This window comes from Heloderma suspectum, chromosome 1, assembly GCF_057233095.1.
Source record: "Heloderma suspectum isolate Gila_16-S chromosome 1, 16-S_ref, whole genome shotgun sequence".
In the NCBI taxonomy this organism is placed as follows: domain Eukaryota; kingdom Metazoa; phylum Chordata; class Lepidosauria; order Squamata; family Helodermatidae; genus Heloderma; species Heloderma suspectum.
This window is the reverse complement of record NC_139458.1, coordinates 212,216,466-212,233,745: the sequence shown is the minus strand read 5'-3', so window position 1 is coordinate 212,233,745 and position 17,280 is coordinate 212,216,466. Positions and strand designations below refer to the sequence as shown.

The 17,280-nt window shown below is 42.7% G+C and overlaps 1 protein-coding gene across 1 annotated transcript in view; it reads right to left on the bottom strand.

The window, feature by feature from the left end:
• Positions 1-17,280, bottom strand: part of PARD3B (par-3 family cell polarity regulator beta) — a 679,914-nt gene that overhangs the window by 344,081 nt on the left and 318,553 nt on the right. Inside the window, exon 16 of the mRNA XM_084818423.1 lies at positions 13,723-13,767. Within this exon, the coding sequence (XP_084674549.1) occupies positions 13,723-13,767 (45 nt within the window). The remainder of the gene's footprint in view (positions 1-13,722; positions 13,768-17,280) is intronic.

Here is a 17,280-nt window from a genome sequence, read left to right as displayed (position 1 = left end):
CTCACACACACTTTAATCCATATGTGTGTATAACATTCAACATGTTTACAGTCTTTTTTATGCACCAGATGAAGTACAATCTGACCTACAAGCTTATGCCATTTTACATTAGTCTTTAAGATACCTCAACGCTCTTGGTTATTCTTAGGGCCAAACTAGATGCAACACTACATGTATGGTTGCCACAGAAAATGGTGGCTGCATATTAGGTCTGCACTCCTTTTGCTATCTAATAGAATTTGCCCATTTCCTGACATCATAACATTCTATATTTCCCACCCCCTAAGCCAGCAACTGCCAATGAACACAATTGATGATTGTGTGGAGACATGTGAACTTGGCCTCACTCTCACTTGCCAAAGAACTTTGGAGCATCTCTCCTTGCAGATAAAAGACGATGAATTCCCCTTCTTAATTTGTTCGTTACTTCCTTCTGATGATTGCTATTACTGCTTTCCTGGTATTATAGCCCTTAACCTGAATACAAACGTGGGCTGCTGGAGTTCTGGACTTCTGTCTTCCTGATGTCTTTCTAACATTTGTTACCCATTCCTCTGATGATACTCAACATCTATGCCTCTTTCTCTGTGCTTTGGTACAAGTATTTAAGATTTTAAGCAGCTAGCTCCCTCTCCAAGACTAGAAATAAGGCTGTTCCTTTCCCATTCTTGAACTTTTTGCAGCCACTAATGGCTATAGAGGATGGAAGACCCAAAGCAGAATCTGAAATCTGAGCCCTGACAAAAGTTCTATTAACCGTAAACAGCAGCAGCATTTGGGACCCTGTTTTTGCTCCGAGAGTACTAACAATGGTGACTAGCACACACAGTTGGATCCATAATACTGAAAAATGTATTTTGGATTAGTTCGCATAATTATTTTATTTCTAAGATTTAATTCTGGAACTGAGGTCTAATGGGTAGAATTGTAGTACGGTCAGAATGGCAGGATCAGCACACCATGCAATCTGTCCAAGGCGTTACAGCTCTATACCTTACACATTCTCGGCAATTTCTCCCTCCCTCCCTCCCTTAGCTCTTCACCAGACACTATTCACACATTTCCAACTTTGTTGAACCAATTTGGAACAGAGACCCCCAGTGCTATCACAGTCAACAGATATTTAAGTCAAAGCTGGCACCAACTTTCTAAAGGAAAACATTTCAGTAATGCAAGAATTAGTTAGAAGGAAGTTTTAAGGGAGAGTCAAATCTTTCCAAGATGTTATTTCAAGTCACAATAATAGAAGCTCAGCTAGAATGTCTGCCACAGATCAGGAAAGGCATAATCAAGTCCAAGAGGATGCCAGTGAGCCAAAGAAGCTATAAAAAGGTGAGAAGGCTTCCTTCAGAAAATGGAAGTCTTGCCTGAAGGAGAAGAGGACAGAGCACAAACTCTGCAAAAATTAATCTAAGTTGATAGTGAAGTATGATGAAGAATTATTATTTGAACAACATATTGCTAAAAACATTAAAAGCAACCATAAAAAAATATTTAAATAAGTCAGAGTGAGGAAGATGGCCAGGAAGGCAGTTGGACCATTAAATGACAAAAGAGGGCTAAAGGAGGATAGGGAGACTACGGAGAAGCTGAATGAATTATTTGCATCTGTCTTTATGACAGAAGAGGTAGGAAAGATACTTATGTCTCGATTGATTTTTTCAGGAAAGGTCTCTGAAGAACTGAGTCAAATAGAGGTAGTAACTGATTATGTTCTAGGGCTTATTGAAAAAAGTGAACAGGTAACTGGGTCCAGATGGCACCCACCTGAGAGTTCTTAAAGAAAATAACTCAAATGTAAAATCATTAAACTTATAACAAAAATATACAACTCATTTGTAAATATTACAAATCATATTAGGGGACTGGAAAGTAGCCAACCTAATGAGTATTTTTTTAAAGGATCTGGGAGATCCAAGCAATTACAAACCATCCACTACGTGGAGAGGATGATCCAGTATATATTATATACTTAGACTTCCTAAAAGCCAGATCCCTCACCAAAGGCTCTTGAGGAAACATACTATCTATGGGATAAGAGGATGGGTCCTCTTCTGGACTGATAACTGGCTAAACAACAAGAAGCAGAGAGTAAAGTAAACACGAGTTCTCACAATGGAGAGAAGTATTATAAATAAATAACAGAAAAAATAAATTATTTAGGATGGTGAAAACCTAACAAGACTGTGACGTTCCAAAGGGATCTTCCCAAATGGGTGAGTGGACAACAAAATAGCAAAGGAGAATCTATCTAAGTGTACAGTGATTACATTGGGGTGAAGTGGATCCCAATTTCACATTTGCACTGAACTGGTGGTGACTAACCAACAACCATCTTGGGGGGGGGGGTAGCTCAAAGAGAACATCAACTCAGTGTGTAGGAGCTATCAAAAAGGCAAATTCCATGATAGAGATTATTAGGCAAAGGATTAAGAGTATAAAAACTTCTTACGTTTTTATACTCTTAATCCTTTGCCTAATAATAACCAAGGGTCCATCTAGTCCACCATTCTGTTCTCACAGTGGTCAACCAGCTGCCCATGGGAAACCCACAAGCAGGACATGGTGCAATAGCACCCTCCCACCCATGTTCCCCAGCAACTGATGTACATAGGCATACTGCCTTTGATACTGGACGTAGCATACAGACATGAATCAGGACTAGTAGTCATTGATAGCCTTCTTCTCTAGGAATTTGTCTAACCCCCTTTTAAAGCCATCCAAATTGCTGGCCATCTTGTGGTAGCAAATTCCATAGTTTAACTATGCACTGTCCTGATTAACTGTCCTGATTAAAATAAATAAATTTGAGTAGTATACTTTTTTCCCTTCTACAAATCTATGGTGCTGTCATATGTTTGGACTAGTGTACAGTTCTGGTCATCCCATCTCATAAAAGATCTCTCAGAGTTGGAAAAGTCACAAAAAAAGGGAAGCCAAACTGATCAGGGAGTTGGAGCAACTTCCCTACAAGGAAAGCAATAAAGCATTTGGGGCTTTTTTTTTTAGTTTAGAAAAAGAAGACAACTGTAAGGATAGACATGATAGAGACATATACAATTATGTACGATGTACAAGATAGAAGTTTTTTTCCTTCTTACATAATACAAGAACATGGAAAAGAATTTGACTGGCAGTAGATTCAGGGAAGAAAGAAAAAAATTTCTTCCCACAACTCATAATTTATGGGATTCACTGCCACAAGATATAGCTCTATAATTACCTTAGATGGCTTCACAAGGGGATTAGACAAATTGATGCAGGATAAAACTATCAGTGGCTACTGGTCATGATGGCTATATAATACCTCCAATACCAGAGCCAGTAAGGCCCTGTATTCCAGTTGCTGGGGAACATGAGTACAAAGGCGCTATTGCACTCATGTTCTGCTTGTTGGTTTCTCATGGGCATCTAGTTGGCCCCTATGTGAACAGCATGTTGGACTACATAGGCCTTTGGTCTGATCTAGCAGGGCTCTTCTAATGTTCTTATGTTATGCTCCTAATGTTTAAACTAATTCAACCTCCCTATATTTTAAATCCATTTCTTCTTGGCTTTTCCTCAGTGAACGATCATCCTCTTTTGGCATCCCTGCAATATTGCTAACTGTCAACTTGTCTTTCTTTTCCTCTCCAGGCTAAGTATATTCACTATCTTCAGGCTTTTCCTTCTAACAATTTTGTTTCTAGACATCTTATACTCAAAGATCTGAATTTCTTCTTGAATGCAACAGCTACACTAGCTCAGGTAGGAAGAGCAGTACTATTACTACTATTCAATGCTGAATAGAAATGCTTCTCTTCTCTAAAGTATCATTAAACATTTGTGTTGCAGCACTTCGTGGTTGACATAACATCCAACTCAATTTATCATAATAGCATGCTGATGCATGTATAATGTTGGACTTGCGACATGGGAGAGCCATGCTCAAATTCCAATTCAGCCATGAAGCTTACTGATATGGAAGCATGCCATACCCAGAACCTCATAGTCCATGTTTCTGCCTTGAGAGTTTGTTCATGTGGGAAGAGTGGCTGTAGCTGGCCAGCCATAGAGTATTTCCATATCCCACAAGAAACCAAAGTTACTGATGAACACCACCCAAGGGGCCATCTACACGGCACCGCTTTCAACCTTCACTCCGTCGTTAACTGCACAGCATCGCAGCTGCAAATTAGCTTCTGCTGTGGTACACGCATGATTTGCTGCATACTTCTCCAACGGGAAAATCCGCTGTACCCTGACACATAGCCACTGAAGTGAAGTGAACTGCGGCAGTTGTACTGCTCTTTTTTTTTTTTACCATTATATTTAAATGCGCAGCTGTACAGGCACGTGAAAGTGGGGGTGCAACACTTTGGGTTTTAGTAGCTGTTTTGTATTTTAGGGGTTCTTTTGTGCCTGTCCATTCCACGTTAGGTAAAATGTGGGTGGTCTGCTCCTTTGTTACCATGCCAACTGTTTGGCAGTTCTCCAGCCCAAGACTCTCGCAATGGTTTGCACATGCCAAGGAGTGTGCCCATGAGAGGTACATGCCTACCCATCATTCCAAGATGGTGGCTGGAGCAAAGTTGGTCCTGGACATTCTGTTCCCAGACACCCCCCCCCCCAGCCCTTGGCTACTGACTCCAAAGCAGCTGTTGCGAAGATACGAAGCTGTGAAGTGTGGTTGCAGAAATGAGCAAAAGTGTGGTTGCAGAAATGAGCACACTTCCCCGTGCTTCTATAACTGCGCAGCCATGAAGGAACAGGGAGAAGTGAAGGGGCGTTACAGAGTGACACAAGCCCTAGGCGCACCTACCACATGCCCACCACAAAATGTGAAGTCGGTTCACGGAAGGGACAGACAGCTCGCAACCACGGGAAGCCCGCAGCAAACCAAAAACATGTCAGCAAAATGCCTCTTTGGAAATCCGCATTTTCCAAATCATGCAAACCATGGTTTGACTGTGAAGTGGCGACTACATTGTATGTCCCAAAGGACCTTGAATCGCAGCAGCCCCAGAGTAAATGGCTCGTGTAGATGGGGCCGAAATACCATCAAACTGTTGTTTTTAAGTTTACAGGGACTGAGAACCATGAGCTGGGAAGTAGAAATAAACAGAAAGTCTTCTGCAACAGTTATGCCTTCTGGTACCTCATGATATTGCTGTATATGGTAAAATAACCAAGTACACCAAGGATATTTCTTCAGAAAGATGAAAACCAAGGAAAAAAATAAAAACTAACCAGGAGCTTAATACAAATTTCATAAACTTTGTTTTTAACTGAGTGTCCTGAAAAATGAACCCATAATAAATGGAGCTTGCAAATATGTAATCCATAATAAAGTACCCTCTAATAAAATGTAAGGGAAATAAGAAATAGCTGTACTTTGTCTATGGAACACAATTTCCTATTGTAGGTATTAACGGAAAACAAATTGCTCCTTCAAGTGGAAGATGTTAATGAATTATATCCAACTCTACAACCTTGAAAATACAACTTTTACTGGTATTTATGTAACCAATGGTAAGTACAACATTACAAGGCACTCTACAAGAGGAGTAGACTCTCATGCAAGAAGAAGCATAATATGGCAGCCAGTAGGTTCCTAAGAGGTTAAAAAGACCACTGTGTTAACCTGCTGGAATGTGGGACATTTCTGACTCACATTAGATTTTTGGTGGGAGCTATTGGTTAAAAATCTCAATATACATGTGTTTTAGAAAACTGAAATAGAAAATAGGAAAGGCTTCTTTCTTTTAGTCCATTTTGCTAATTAATATGTCAAAGCTTGTAAAGAAGGCCTCATCAGCTTTTCTCCAGCACTGCATCATTTTAAAGAGCTGTGTCAGCAGAGACCTCAGCAGACAGTCAATACATATTAAGAGAGCCCCAAGCATTAAATCAAAACAAAAAAAAGAAGCCGTATGAAAAATGAAAAATAAGGCAAATAGCTGTGAGGCTAATGGAATACTATTTGTGACTTTGCATAAAAGGGGGGGGGGGAAAGGGCAGTATTTTTCCAATACAAACAATAACCAGTACATAAATCCTTCCAATCTGTTCCATTGTAACTACAGAAACACACAACAGTTAGCTACACATTTATAGCAGGTTAAATTAAGATGGACATCACATGTGTTTTTGTGGCAGGGATACTACGCCAGTAATACCACTTCCTTCCATCAGGTTTGAAACTTCACCCACAGAAACACAGTTTGCAGAAAAACTGCAAGAAACAAGCTCGTTTCTGACATAGCGGAGGTGTGGTTGCTGCTCCTGCTCAGTAACCTCAATTTCATCCTAACACTATGCCATATCTGTACAGTGGAATTTAAAAGAATACAAAACAAAACAAACAGCCATAAAAATCTAGAACGAGGTCTCCAAAATGCCTCTGATTAACCTCTGTACTCTTATGTTTACCTTCTAATGTACTTCACCTTATAATTACTGCCTCCAGTTCACTGTGTCTAGCTAGGTGAAGGGGCCTGGGAAAATATTAAAGATCATTTCCATCGTGGTGGTGGGGGGGGGATGGGACTGCAAGGCCACTCCATCGGCTTGGCTGGGAGACCAGCTCTATTCGGTTCCTCCCTCCCTCAACTGTCACCTAGTATCAGCTGCTAGTCCATCAGGCTGCTGCAGGGGAGGGATAGGAAGTGGGGCCATTCCATCAGCTCTGCTGAGATGAGCTCCATTTGGCCCCTCTTCTCCCTCAACTGGTTCCATGCAAGCTGGTCACTGTGAGAACTTTATAAGACCTGGGTCCTGAGTTTACTAGTTTCATCTTCTCATCCCTCTTTTCCTTTTGTATTATGTTTTATAAACTGTAAGCCTCTAGGAAGGGACTGTCTTGTTTTTATTGATCTATGTACGGCGCCCTGGGAGCCCTTTCAGCTGAGGAGCAGAGTAAAAATGGTTTAAATAAATAAATATTCACATTCTGGTCAAGAATCTAGCATGGTCTACTAGGCTAACACCAAGCAGTTCACCCAACTCCAATTGTTACCTGTGAATTTACTTCACCAGGCCTTTCCATCTAATTTACACATTAAATATTCTATGGCTGTAGGAGTGAATAATCCAAAGAACCCAATAGTGAGTTGCTACAGTAGAGGCTCAGAATGTTGTGGCCCAGCTCCAGCACTGCAGTGGGCCTTGTAGTTTATAGCCAGAATCTGGTCAGAAGTGGCTCGGACGAGTTTGGGCCTATTCCACCTGTGGAATGTCGGAATCAGTGTCAGCTTATCTCTGTCAGTGTTCTCAGAGGAAAGCAGGAGGGGGTTAAGTCACTCCCATCCAGCTACTAGCTTTGGCATTGGCAGCCTCTCTGTGAGAATTGAACAAAGAGAAGGGGAAGGTGTAGTGGGGTTCAGAGATGTCACACAGGTTGAAGTGTCAACTCAGGCAGGCCAAATGGAGACACCCTATTTGGGCAGGGGCCTTGTTGATGGGCTAAAATCCCTTCTCAGTTAGTTGTTCAGGGGAAGGGCTATCGCAGCCACACCTTGCGTTTAAGCCGATGTCCAGGCTTGGAGCCTTTGCGAGAAACATTCTCGTCTCCACTGCCCCAAATCCTCTCTGTTTGGACTTACTGCCTTCTGAGCCTCTTGAAACACTCTTCACGTGGACTCTCCATCCAATTTGGACTCTTGTCTCTTTGAACCTTGTATTGTTAAGAACTTGCCATGAAAACTACTGCTATACTTTCCATAGAACTTGAATTCTTGCTTGCTATGGATTATGTGTCTTCATTGTTGCCAGATGACTTGGACTGATCCTGAGTCTTCAACTTTTCTATGCTTTGGCCCACGTAGCATGGAGACACCAAAGTGAAAGCTATGGTCATCCTCTGTGCGTGTGGGATTACTCTGGACTGACTCTTGAACCTGTTTTGACTCTTCGATTTGAAAGGCCTTAACCTGAGTAGCATGGAGGTTCCAACAAAGATTTCAAGGTTGGACTAAACCTCTGCAGGTGTGGATTTGTTTAGGTCTGTTTCTGGAACACTTGTCTTGGATTGCCTGGGATGGATTACACCAGCAATCTTCTAAGTCCCTTCCCTGTATTTGAAAACCCTTGTCTTTGATTGCCTGGGAAGGCTTACCTCAGGAATCATTTAAGCCCCTTCCTCTGTATCCTGAGCCACAGAGATTACAAGTTGTCTGGATACCTGACATGGTTATAATTATTAGCTTTGGGCCATTGTGGAATTACTTATGGAGCCTATAGCTTATTGTCATCAGATGTATGATTTCTGAACTGTGTAACCACTGAGCTTTTACCATGGGATTTGCTACAATAAAGGAGGTCTCACTGCTTTGAGCTGTTCTGTGTCAGACTTCCAGAGTGTGTGCTTGAAGGAGCAGGTCCATGACACAGAATCTCCATTGCCTTTCTAGTCTTCATGAGTGCTAGAAGAAGAATGGCATGATAGAATGTACACCAGCACAACTGTGCTGCAGTTCTAAGAATGTGAACCAGGAAGCCTCTGTTTCAAATCTCACCTCAGCCAAGTAGTCTTCTGCAAACTACTCTCTCTCTCTGCTTTAGTCCCAGATCTATTATGATGGCATATTGAAGAATAAGTTCCGTGAGATGATATACAGCAGGGGTGAGCAACTTGTGGCCCTCCAGATGTTTCCACTTAAAACTCCATCATCCCTCAGGATTTGGTATGCTGGCTAGGACTGATGGAAGTTGTAGGCCAAAATAGTGGCCTCCTTGACTGCAAGGAGGTCAAATCAGTCAATCCTAAAGAAAATCAACCCTGACTGCTCATTGGAAGGACAGATACTGAAGCTGAAGCTCAAATCTTTTGGCCACCTAATGTGAAGAGAAAACTCAATGGAAAAGACCCTGATGCTGGGAAGGATTGAAGGCAAAAGGAGAAGGGGACGGCAGAGGATGAAATGGCTAGACAGCATCACCGATGCAATGAATATGAACTTGAGCACCCTCCAGGAGAGAGCGGAGGACAAGAAGGCCTGGCATGCTATGGTCCATGGGGTCACGAAGAGTCAGACATGACTTAATGACTGAACAACAACAAGGGTTGTTGTATTAGTTGTCCATAAGTGTAGGACACTTCTGGGGGAAAAACATGCACAACTGGAACTTGAAACGGTAGCCTGATAACTTTCAAAGCAACTTCTTGCTAACTATTATGATTGCAACGGGCTTTGTTCCAATGTGGATTGACAGGAAAGGCCCCCATTTATCTTTGGCAAACTAAATGCTGCTGCAACGTTTGCAAGCCTCCTTCTGAGTAATAGCAGGGCAAACCTTTCCAGCTGATGAGTCACTTCTTGGAAAGTTCATAGTAAGAGGCTCTCCTCAATGAGGATGAAATAGATATCTCAGATGCAAGGAAGATGGAAGGTATTAACTCAGCTTCAAATAGAATACAGAAGGCAAAGGAGAGAAGCCAGGGGAAAAAAGAACATTTAAAGGATATCTACTCTGAATCAAGGGAATATGCCAAAAAGTCTGAATAGAAATGTTATTAATATGATACAGAGAAGAAAGTTATATTCAACAATTTGTAATCATAATCACGATCATCATCATTATCAAGCATATGAATGCATCCATATTAAAGGCCATTTTCCCCCTAATTCTTACAATGCTTATTCAAAATAGTTTATTCACATGCCTTTTTTTTTAGAAGAATGGATTCTGAAGATAAGTAGAAAATGGACTAAGAATGTTTATCTCTAATATTTACACTGCAGGAATGATAGCCTTCGAGCTTTCCATTTGAAGAGAAATGACATAATTTTCTGAACTTGTGCAAGATAACATAAAAATCTGTTCTTAACATGTGTGCCTCTTTCCTGATATAATCAAGGGTCATTCTGGCTGTGGAAATGCTTCTAGTCAGTAGAAGGGCTATACTGACTGCAGCTGGGATTTATGGGACTATATCCTAAGTCACCAAACCAGTTTGAATCTGACAGATACTAAATGCTTTGTAAGAAAAAGTGGAGGGGAAAAATATGCACTTTCAGCTCTGAAGTTTTCTTCTCTGCATGATCCATGAATTAATCTTGCCAGGTGGACTGAGGCTAAACTTCAACTTGAACTACAAAGTAAGCAACTCATGTTCAATGTCCAGTCCAGAGAGAAACCAGAGTGACTTGCAGTTTCATTCAATGAAGGAAGCGAGCTCTACATTTCCATGAAGCACCTTCTCACACTTTAGAGAGCAGAATGCCCCAGGAGTATTTTATTTATTTATTATTTATTTATTAAATTTATTAATCGCCCATCTGGCTGGTCACCCAGCCACTCTGGGCGATGTACAGCATATAATAAAACAATTTAAAACAATAAAATTCTACAATAAAAATGTTTTCTAAAATACCCTAACCCACCCCAAATGCCTGCCTGAACAACCACGTTTTTAATGCACGACGGAAACTCATTAAAGAGGGGCATGGCAGAGTTCCCTAGGGAGGGAGTTCCACAGAGTGGGGGCCTCCACAGAAAAGGCCCTCTCCCTTGTCCCCACCAGTCTATCTGTCCTGGCTGAAGGGACAGAGAGAAGGCCATCCGAGACTGATCTTGCCTGTCTGGAGTTGCTGGAGGTGCTCCTTAAGATAGGCTGGACCGGAACCATATAGGGTTTTAAAGGACAAAACCAACACCTTGAATTTGGCCCGGAAAACAACTGGTAACCAGTGCAACTCCTACAGCACTGGAGCGATGTGATCTCGCCGGCGGCTGCCTTTAATCGGCGAGCCGCCGCGTTCTGTACCAGCTGCAGCTTCTGAACCATCTTCAGGGGTAACCCCACGTAGAGTGCATTACATTAGTCTAAACGAGAGGAGATCAGGGCATGTATTACCGATGGGAGCAGATGGTCAGGAAGGAAGGGGCGCAGCCGCCGTATCAGATGGAGTTGATACAGCACTGTCCGACTCACAGCTGACACCTGAGCCTCCATGGACAGCTGGGAGTCCAAAATGACCCCCAGGCTGCGGACCTGGACTTTCAAGGGTAGCTGTAACCCCATTCAACACCAGGTCAACATCCCCCAGCCTCCTCTTGTCTCCCACCAAAAGTACCTCGGTCTTGTCAGGGTTCAGCTTCAGCTTATTCCTCCCCATCCAGCCACTCACCGTCTCCAGACATTTGGACAGGGATTCTACAGCCAACCTTGCTGAAGATTTGAACGAGAGGTAGAGCTGCGTGCCATCCGCAAATTGATGACACCGCACCCCAAACCTCCTGATGATAGCCCCCAACGGCTTCACATAGATGTTAAATAGCATGGGGGAGAGGATGGAACCCTGTGGCACCGCACAAGTGAGCGGCCATGGGTCCGAAACCTCCTCTCCCAGTGCTACCCTCTGGTACCTGCTGGACAGGAAGGACCGGAACCACCGCAATACGGTGTCTCCAATGCCCAACTTCTCCAGGAGGTCCAGGAGGATACCGTGGTCAATGGTATCAAAAGCCACTGAGGGGTCGAGGAGAACAAGGAAGAAGCATCCACACCTATCCAGAGCCCTCCTCATATCATCCACCAAGGCGACCAAGGTCGTTTCTGTCCCATGCCCAAGCCTTATTCCACAGTATAAAAATAAGATGGGTTCAAAACTAAGAATACGAATGAACTAAACAGCCCACATCAGCATTTTCAGAAGTCCAGATGTGTACCTTAAGAGTGTCACATGAGAGAAATAGGGATGTACGAAACCCCGCTTACCTGGCTCCACCGGGTTCCGCTGGGGGGGAGGCACTCCATCCCTCCCCCCGGAATCCTGGCCAGCCGGCTCCGCTCCACAGGGATTCCACGGAGCCGCCAGCAGGCTCCGCCAGCAGCCGGACATCCGGCCGCTGGCTAGCAGGGATGCAAATGGCGGCGGCTGTAGCCGCCGCCGTTTGCATCCCTGAATTCAGCCGTGATAGGCTACGTAAAGACTTACATAGCCTATCACGTCTGGGTTAATAAAAAAAAATGCGTACGCAAATGGCGGCGGCTATGGCCGCCGCCATTTGCATTCCTTATTTTTGGCCGTCTTAGTCTACGTAAATATTTACATAGACTAAGGCGTAGACAAGAGAGGGGAACGCAAATAGCGTAGCGGACAGTATTTGCGTTCCCCTTTATTTTCACTGTCTTACTCTACGTGAATATTTACATAGACTAAGACGGCGAAAATAAGGGGGAACGCAAATAGCGTCCGCTACGCTATTTGCGTCCCCCTTTATTTTCGCCGTCTTAGTCTATGTAAATATTTACGTAGACTAAGACAGCCAAAAATAAGGAATGCAAATGGCGGCGGCCATAGCCGCCGCCATTTGCATACGCGTTTTTTTTTTTAACCCAGACGTGATAGGCTACGCAAGTCTTTACGTAGCCTATCACGAATGGGGGGGGGGGACAAACTGCAAATGGCGGTGGCGGCGGCAGCCGGTCGGAAGACCAGCCGCCGGCGCCGGAACAACCGCCGTCCGGAACATCCGCCCAAGGTAAGTCTCGTCCCGGGGGGGATCCGCGGGGGGGCGGGGGGGGCAGGCCGTTCCGCCACGGAGTTCGGGGGGTCGAACGCACTGGCATTCGGCCTTACCGAGATCCGTGGTGGAATTCTCTGACATCCCTAGAGAGAAAGCCATCTAGTTCACAGCCTACTGCATGTCCTTCACTTCTGGGACCTGAAGTAACACTTATGAACACAACATTCCTGTATGACTCAGGCAGGAACCTCATATATTATTGTGACAACTTACTGCAAGATGAGGAAGCCCAACAAATGGGATCAATTCAACTAGTGATACAGCCAAAGTTTGGAATTGGGGTTTCCATGTACAAAATTCAGTCTCATCTAATACTTAGTTAGGCCCAAGCCTAGCACCAGCTTATTCAAATTCAGGTATTGTTTCAAATAAAGGATTTTCTAACTTGGTCAGGAATGTGACCTACACCTAGCAGTTGAAGGTCTGGGTACTGCTCCATGGACCTGATAATACAAGAAATTGCAACCCTGCATATCTGGGGTGACACTGAAGCTCAGTGAAGGCCACTTAGGCCGTGCAATTTCAACTGTGGCATCACGTTCCCTTGTGGCATGTGACATTTCTCAACAGTAAGGCAAGCGATGGTGATGTGTGTGGAGTGTGTCTTTAACTCATCTAATTTAATGCCCCAAATGGTTGAAGGCGAATCTACAGAAGTGCCAGATCCCATCAGCACCCCAAGCTGGCAAACTGAGATGATTGTCAAGACAACATAGGGAGGGAGGGAGGGAGGGAGGGAGGGAGGAAGAATATCAGTGAGCTCCTAAACAAGCTCTCTACCGTAGCTAAGGCAGACAGAAATCTGTGAAATGACACTGGAATGTTCCCTTCCTCTCTAGTCCCACTTGGATTTAATGTTTACTTATCTCTTACTGGTTGGAAAAAGAGACCAGCCCAATTTAACAATGGTTCAAGAGCCTAGTTTTGCCTTTTGCTGATTTTAATTTTTACTCTGCTTACCTAATAATGTATCATTTAAAAATAGTTATACTATTGCAGTTTCTGCAAATGAAACAATTTTATGTGAAATGCGAAGAAACAAAGAAATCTTACTTTAGCACTGCTGAGTTTGAAGATAAGTCTTAGATTTTTAAAATATTTTTAAAACCCAGTTACTTTAGTTTCTGTAAGCTAGATAGCTGATACTTCAACACTAGCTGTTTCATTTGCATAATTCAGTCAAAGCAAGGCAAAATAAGAATCTCTTACCTAGTTTGTGCCCAGTCAACAAGCTAACTTTGCTTTCATCTGCCACTGGAGGAAAAGGAAGGAAAAGAGAAACACACAAAGATTAGATATTGCCCTAAAATAAGAAATAATTTGCTTCAGTGTAAGGACTTCATACTGAAGCAAACTACTGCTATTTTAGAACATAGGTGTGAACATATCCTCATACCATATATCTGCCTATATCAACACTTTATGAAGCACCTGGGGCTTCTAAATAACCAAAACAGAAAGTAACTTCAGACATATAATAAAATGCAAGCATCATGAAATAGCATTCAGATCAATATACTATCAGGCTTACAGGTTGACTGTCAAAAAGACAAGACATAGACTGAGTTTGGATGACATCCTGTGGCTTGTCATGGATTATTTAACCCATTACAAGGTGCGGTGCCTGCAGGTGCCAGGTTGCATATCTAACTCCCGCTCAGGGTTTGTGGTGTCATGCAAACCCAACAAAAGTGGGTTATGTGAGGGTTAAATAACCTGTGCATAATCCTAAAACAGACAGTGTTTTACCCTCACATAACCAACATTCACCAGGTTTGTACAACACAACCCCCAAGCGAGACTGCATTTTATTTATTTATTTATTTATTTCATTTCTATACCGCCCAATAGCCGAAGCTCTCTTTCAATATTCAAAATGGCGACCACATGTGACCTGCACATACAGCCTCACCCTGGATTAAATAACCTCCAGCGGGCTGTCATGCCATGCGAACAGCCCCATAAAGATCTGGATGATGATGATGATGATGATTTAGTACATTTCTATACCACCCCACAGCCAAAGCTTTCTGGGCAGTTCACAGACGTTTATGCCATCTATAGAATTACCAAGAGTATTTCTTAGGGCCAAACTAAACATTAACTTTGTCATGTAGTTTGACTTTGTGTGGCTAATTTTATTTTTGTAGCAAATAGCTGGTGTGTGAGGCCCAAGCCAGATCAGGAACATGGCATGGGGGGAGGGATCAACTCTTTGCCCCCACTATGGATCCAACTGGAATTGTTCCCCCCATCCCCCGCACTTGCTGTTCACAATGAGAGGAAAGCTCCCATTGGCACCAAAGTCCTATGCCTTTACTATGGGACAAATGTATTCGGTCAAGAGCAATACTATGATCCATGTAGAACATAAGCAATCATGGGCATTTGTTTGACGTCATTAACACTGAGCTGATTAATATTCAGATGAAAAACAGGGAAGAGCCTGGTTGAAATCTGTTTTAATGCAGTTAGTCAAACCTCCAAGAATATGCCGTCAACAGACATTCCAGAACAAAAAGCTTTTAAATGATAAATTTGGCAGGTCAAGATTTATTCATTACATTAAAGATGGCCACAGTATCGCTCCTCTGTACAGACATCTTTTTTATATCTCTGTCACAGCTTGTGTTTTTGGGGTTTGGGAGAGAGAAGCTAAGTTTAGATGACCTATAACACAACAGATTTAGACACGCTACAATGCAATGAAAAATATCTACCAAAAACCTCAATAAAATTCACAAGTAGTACTCTATCTGTAGAAAACTTAACCAAAAACATCTTCTAAAACGCAAATTAGTCAGCCAAGGTCCTGTTTCCAAACACAAAAATTTCTTGCATGCTTTTAAGGATCTAAATGAATTACTTTCCCTGATCTAAACATATTTGCAGGCAGGGGGAAAATCAGTTGCTAGCTCTCCAGATGGATATTATCCTTACACAGCCCTTTCAGCATAATAAAGATATAGCACCATCAATTAATTTTAAGTCAATGATTGTGCCAATAACATGACTACAGCAGCTCTTATTTCTCCACTGCAGTATTCCTCATCTAGGGAAGGTTGCATATTACTCACAGAGAACATGTTAAATTCTGGCTTGAAATCATCCTTTTGCATACATTTTTTAGCTTTTTAATTTCTGAGTGAAAGCTCTTTCTCTTGTAAGTGGACATTCTTTATCTCTAAAGCAATGAACTAACTTTACAGTTATACACTAAAGAAAGCACTCATATTCCTTGGATGACTTCCCAAAAATACTGCAATCTTCATTCATAACACTCAAGACACAGATTTTGAAATTAAAACGAGAAACACAATGTGGACCAGAAGTTTCATATTCAACCTGCTTTCTAAAAGTCAGGTGGCCACAGTCACAGGAACAATACAGCATCATAATCTGTGTTACTTCGTAAGACCCTAACAAAAGCTGCCAGATTAATTTCATCCTGTATGTTTGCATGTAGCAATATTTTCAAAAAATATATAGTATTACTTCTGCTATTAAATGATGAATGAAAACAAGGTGTATGTATACTTTCAGAGTTAAGGCACACACTGATCCTAGACCAAGGAACTCCCATTATGTGTATATATAGGCCTGGTGCAGCTCCAACGCTAAACCATGTTCTGGCATTACAGGAATAAGATCATACACTCCTCCCTCACCTCTCCTCCTCCTCACATGCAGGAAGATCAAATTTATTTATTTATTTATTTTATTATTTTATTAAAAATATTTCTTGGCCGCCTTTCAGGGCAGAAGCCCTCCTAATGCGGCTTACAGCAATAAAATACATAAAAACAGTTAAAGTATTAAAAGTGATAAAAACATAATAAAAACAATAAAAGCCAACAATAAAACCAGCAACAATGTTAATAGCAGTAACAGCAACAATAGCAGTCATATCAAGAGAGGGCCAAGGTAAAATAATGTGTTTTCAAGGCCTTCTTAAAAGTCTGAAATGACAGAGCATGGTGGACCTCCGATGGCAGCTTGTTCCAAAGATGTGGGGCCACTGCAGAGAAGGCCCTCTCATGTGTGTTCACCCACCAGACTGCTCTCACGGTTTGGCAAATGAGAAGGGCCCCTCTTTCTGATCTTAAAGTGCAGGCAGACTGATATGGGTGTAGGTGGTCCTTCAAGTAACTTGGTCCCAAACCATTTAAGGCTTTAAAGGTCAAAACCAGCACGTTGAATTGGGCTTGGAAATACACCGGTAACCAGTGCAGCTGGTGCAGTATAGGCATTATGAGATTGAATCGCCTTGCCCCCACCCATACTCAGGAGCCTGCATTCTGCACAAGCTGGAGTTTCTGAACCATCTTCAAAGGCAGCACTACGTATAGCGCATTACAGTAGTCCAGCCTGGACGTGACTAATGCATGGATAACTGAGGCAAGGTCCGTCCTCTCCAGATAGGGCCACAGTTGGCGTACTCGCCTAAGCTGGTAAAAAGCACTCCTGGACACCACAGCCAGCTGGGCTACCCCAGTTAGCTCAGAGTCCAAGGGGGACTCCCAAACTACGTACTTGGTCTTTCAGGAGGAATGCAACCCCATCTAAGACCATTTGTAAACCTACATCCAAAGTCATTGGTTCCCCAACCCACAGTACCTCCGTCTTGTCTGGATTGTTTCAGCTTGTTCACCCTCATCCATCCCAAACAGCCTTCAGCCACTGGTTCAAGAGTTCCCAGTCTCCCTGGGATGGAAGTGAGAGGTAGAGAGGAGTATCATCCACATACTGATGACATTGCAGCCGAAA